The 3,736-nt window shown below is 69.8% G+C and overlaps 2 protein-coding genes across 2 annotated transcripts in view; both read right to left on the bottom strand.

Moving 5' to 3' along the window:
* H696_00681 (hypothetical protein) overlaps nt 1-89 on the bottom strand; it is a gene marked incomplete at both ends in the record, with an annotated part of 2,136 nt that extends 2,047 nt beyond the window's left edge. Inside the window, one exon of the mRNA XM_009494559.1 lies at nt 85-89. Coding sequence (XP_009492834.1) covers nt 85-89 — 5 coding nt within the window. The remainder of the gene's footprint in view (nt 1-84) is intronic.
* A 2,277-nt stretch (nt 90-2,366) lies between these two features.
* H696_00680 (hypothetical protein) overlaps nt 2,367-3,736 on the bottom strand; it is a gene marked incomplete at its 5' end in the record, with an annotated part of 2,139 nt that continues 769 nt past the window's right edge. The window contains 2 exons of the mRNA XM_009494558.1: nt 2,367-2,907; nt 3,126-3,650. Coding sequence (XP_009492833.1) covers nt 2,641-2,907; nt 3,126-3,650 — 792 coding nt within the window. The 3' untranslated portion in view covers nt 2,367-2,640. The remainder of the gene's footprint in view (nt 2,908-3,125; nt 3,651-3,736) is intronic.

Here is a 3,736-nt window from a genome sequence, read left to right as displayed (position 1 = left end):
GGGGAGGGGGGGGGGGGTGCTTGTGTGGGGATGCTTCCGTGCCCGGGGCCAGCGACGCCTCGGCGGGGTGACCGAAGAGATCACACCATGCCAGGGACTCGGCACACACACACACACACACACACACACACACACACACACACACACACACACACACACATGTGTGTCTGTCTGGAGCTGACATGGAAATGAACACACACACACGCCCGGAGACACGCACACACAGCCCCGCCAACAAGCTGGCAGGGGGCGACGGTCCGACACACCTAAATAATAACCCATTCACCGGTCCGAGGCCCCCGATGTGGCAGAATCCATTGCCAGGTGCACGCGCGCGTACACACACACACACACACACTTACACAAGCACACACCAGCCCAGTAGCATGGACGGCGAAGTGGGTTGGCGCGGCCGCCTGGCCTGCGGAGATATTGAAAAGAAAACAAAAACAACCCCCCCGGGGTGGATGGGATGATATGGGGCGCGCCCGGCGCAGCCCCGGGCCCCGTGCCGTCCTCCGCCTCCCCCCCCCCCCCATTCGCCGATGCTTCCCGGCAGGAACGCCTCCTGCTCTGACACACTTGGCCCGGAAGGCCTCCCCTCGCGAAGAACCGGACAGAGCCCGGGACGTGGCCGGAGGCCCCCTGCCCGGCGGCCCACACCTGGTCCCCGACGGGAATCTCATCATGCTCTTTGGAATCGTGCACGCCGGCGGCGGGAGAGTTGGCTGCTTGGAGGCGGCTGCCAAGGGAGGGAGTGTAGGGGGCAGGAGGGGGGGGGGGGGGGGGCGGGGCATCCCGGCGACGGGAGACAGACCCCGAGCATTTGGGCTGGCCTCCGGGTGCCGCTCTCCCGGCCGAGCAGCGCCCCGAGGGGGAGCCCGGCCCGGCCTCACCACATGCGGATGCAGCCCAGGAAGCGGAACCAGCTGCCCGAGGACGGGGAGGGGGGGCGGCGCGTTTTTCGCCTGTGGAGCGTACACACATTCCCCCACCTGGTGAACGCCCGATAATTCCCCCCCCCCCCCCCATCGGGGGCCTCCAGAGCCTGACTCGGCAAAAGACAAGCAGGCCGCTGGCGACCCCCGGAGGCAGCACGCCAACTGGCGGTCAGTCGTACGAGAGAAGGTGGGCGACGGTCCTGCCCGCACCCGAAGGGGCGGGATGGGGGGGGGGGGGCGACAACGCTGAGACGGCCCCAGCCGGTCAGGCCACCAGGGACCGGTCGCCGGAACGGCATGTGGAGCCCAGGCCGGGGGTGGTCAGCCCACATTCCCGCCGCGCCCCCCTCTTCCCGCCGCCGTCACCCCACGGACACTGGCGGCCGCGATTTCGGCAGAGCCCAGCGACGCCGGCGTCCTCGCCCCCCCCCCCCCCAAGGGGCGCATCGCTTGTTGTGGGCCCCCGAGCCCCCGTCTGTTGTCGCCCGCAACGCCGGCACGCCGCCAGCCCTGTTCCAGGCCCGCCCAGACGGGTTCCCCTGGTCGCGAGAGCGAACGCGCGGCCGCCGGCTCCCGACCGCGCACGGCACCATCAAGCGCCCCGACCACCACGCGTTTCCGGGGATGGATGAACGCATGCCTTCCCCTCGCTCCCTTGGGAGATAGACCATGCTCGCATATCCCCGCCCCCTCCCCCGGGGGGCGGGGGGGGGGGGGCGGTTTATCTCCGAAGTTCTGTTGCTCACTCGGCGGGTCGACACCCGACCCGAGTGTCCGGCCGGGGGAATCCGCCCGGCCGGCTGGGCCCCACGGGCGCGAGTAAGCGCCGCGCGTCCACCTGCCGGCCGCGAGCAGCGCGGACTAAATGCACCCCCGGTCTCCCGCGCCGCCAGAACACAGGGCCGGGAAGAACCCACGCTGTCCTGGCTTGCAGCCCGCCTGGCGGTGCTCCGCGCGCGCGCGCGCGCGCGCGCCCCCCTCCGCCGGAACCAGCGCGGCAGGGTGCGGCAGGGGCAGCCGCAGTGTGTCCGGCAAATCACGAGAGCCCAGGACATGATCGGTATTCTTATTTACAAATAAATAGATGCTCTTTTACCGGCTCCCACATGCTGGAGGAGCCGCCATGGCCCACCAAAGTGCTTGGGTGGCGGTTTTTTGATCGGACCACGTTCTCTCCCTCGGGAGATCTCTGTCGAGGAAAAAGGCGAGGCGGGGAGGGGGGGGGAAGTCCCTGGCTGACCTGGCCCAAAGGCAGAGATTTGCCCCGGCCCGCCCCCTCTTGCGGTCCTTCAACATCCGTGTCAGTGGCCAGAACACCGCCCCCCCCCTTCCCCCGCAGCGTGAGGAGATTCGACACCTCGATCGATCTCCCAGGTGGGACGGGGGGGGGGGGGGGTATGCAGCCGCCGGCCGGGGGACGATGCGCATGCAGGTGCGTAGCTTTATTTTTGAATTTTATGGTACAAAAGGGAAGTGCACAGGACTCACCCACGCACGGTTGCTCTTCAAGTCGGCGGACGGGCACAAGGGCGGAGCGAAAGGGGGGGGGGGGAACGCTCTGCATTTTGCTGTCCGCCTCCCCTCCCCCAACCCCCGAAGGGGCTTCAAGGTGCGCCGGAGGAGGGGGGAGGGGCACTCGCAATCGCACGCGCCGGTAGGCTCTCGCTGCCGGGGTTTTTTTTGAGGGTGGCCCTGGGACTCACCGCTTGTTCAGATCATTCAGGCGCTTGGCCAGCAGGCTCATGTACATGTCGTCATCGTCAACCGAGGGCGGCTCCGGGGGAGGGAACCCATCGGCGCCCGGGGCCGATGGAGCGCCACCAGCCGAGGGAACGTGCGTCGGCGGCGGCGGCGGCAGATCAAAGGCATCCGGCGGGTAGGAGGGCGGCGCGGAGCCGGCCGGGGCTCCAGACCCGGCGGGGCCCATGAAGTAGGCTGCCTTGTCCGAGTGGGGCGGCGGAGCGCGCTGTCGACACCGAGCAGCAGGGGGAGAGGAAGTCATTGGTGTCAGATAAGCCGATGGGATGGAGGGCGCCCTGCAGGGTGCCCTCATGTGGCGGCAATGAAGCAGCGGAGCGCCCGCAGGGGCGGGCTAGGTCCGGCGGGAGTAGGAAACCCAGCTCCCCCCTCCTCCCGGCCGGAAAGAAGACGCTGGCGCGAGGGGCCACCATGTGAGACACGCACCGGCGAGAGGGCCGCAGCCTCGGGGTGCGGCGCGGCATGCTGATGCGCCTGGGACGACGGCTGCTGGGGCACCGGGGGAAGGATCGGCGCCGCGGCGGTCCCCGGCAGGGGGGGCATTGAGAGCATCGGCTCGACCGGCCCCCCGGCGACAATCGGCGCAGCCGCCGGGGCACTCGGCATGCCGAACCCTGGCAGCGGAGCCGGAGAGGTGGGCGTCCCGCCGATGTGAGGAATGGTGGCCGGGGTTGGCGCTGGGCTGGCAGAGCCGGAAGAGCCCGGCGTGCCGACCGTGGCCAGGTAGTTGCTCAGGAGCGAAGTGCCGCCGCCGCCGCCGCCGCCGGGGGCTCCGGGACCGCCGCCGGGGCTGCCACCAGGGCCGCCGGTCGGGGCCGGCGGCAGGAATGAAGGATCCGCCAGCCCCGGCTGCAGGCTGGCGGTCGGCTGGTACGAGTGGAAGTTCGGGTGCACCGGGTGGGAGGAGGGCAGCGCTGAGCCCAGGCTCGGCCCAAGGAAGGAGGGATCAAACTGGCCGAGACGAAGGAAAGAGAGGGGGAGGGCAGGAGGGCAGGGAGAAGGGTCAGAGTTAGGGGCTCTCTACCCCCCCCCCCCCC

This window comes from Fonticula alba, assembly GCF_000388065.1.
Source record: "Fonticula alba strain ATCC 38817 unplaced genomic scaffold supercont2.1, whole genome shotgun sequence".
Lineage (NCBI taxonomy): Eukaryota > Rotosphaerida > Fonticulaceae > Fonticula > Fonticula alba.
The sequence above is the reverse complement of the archived record's forward strand: the minus strand, read 5'-3'. Positions and strand labels throughout refer to the sequence as shown.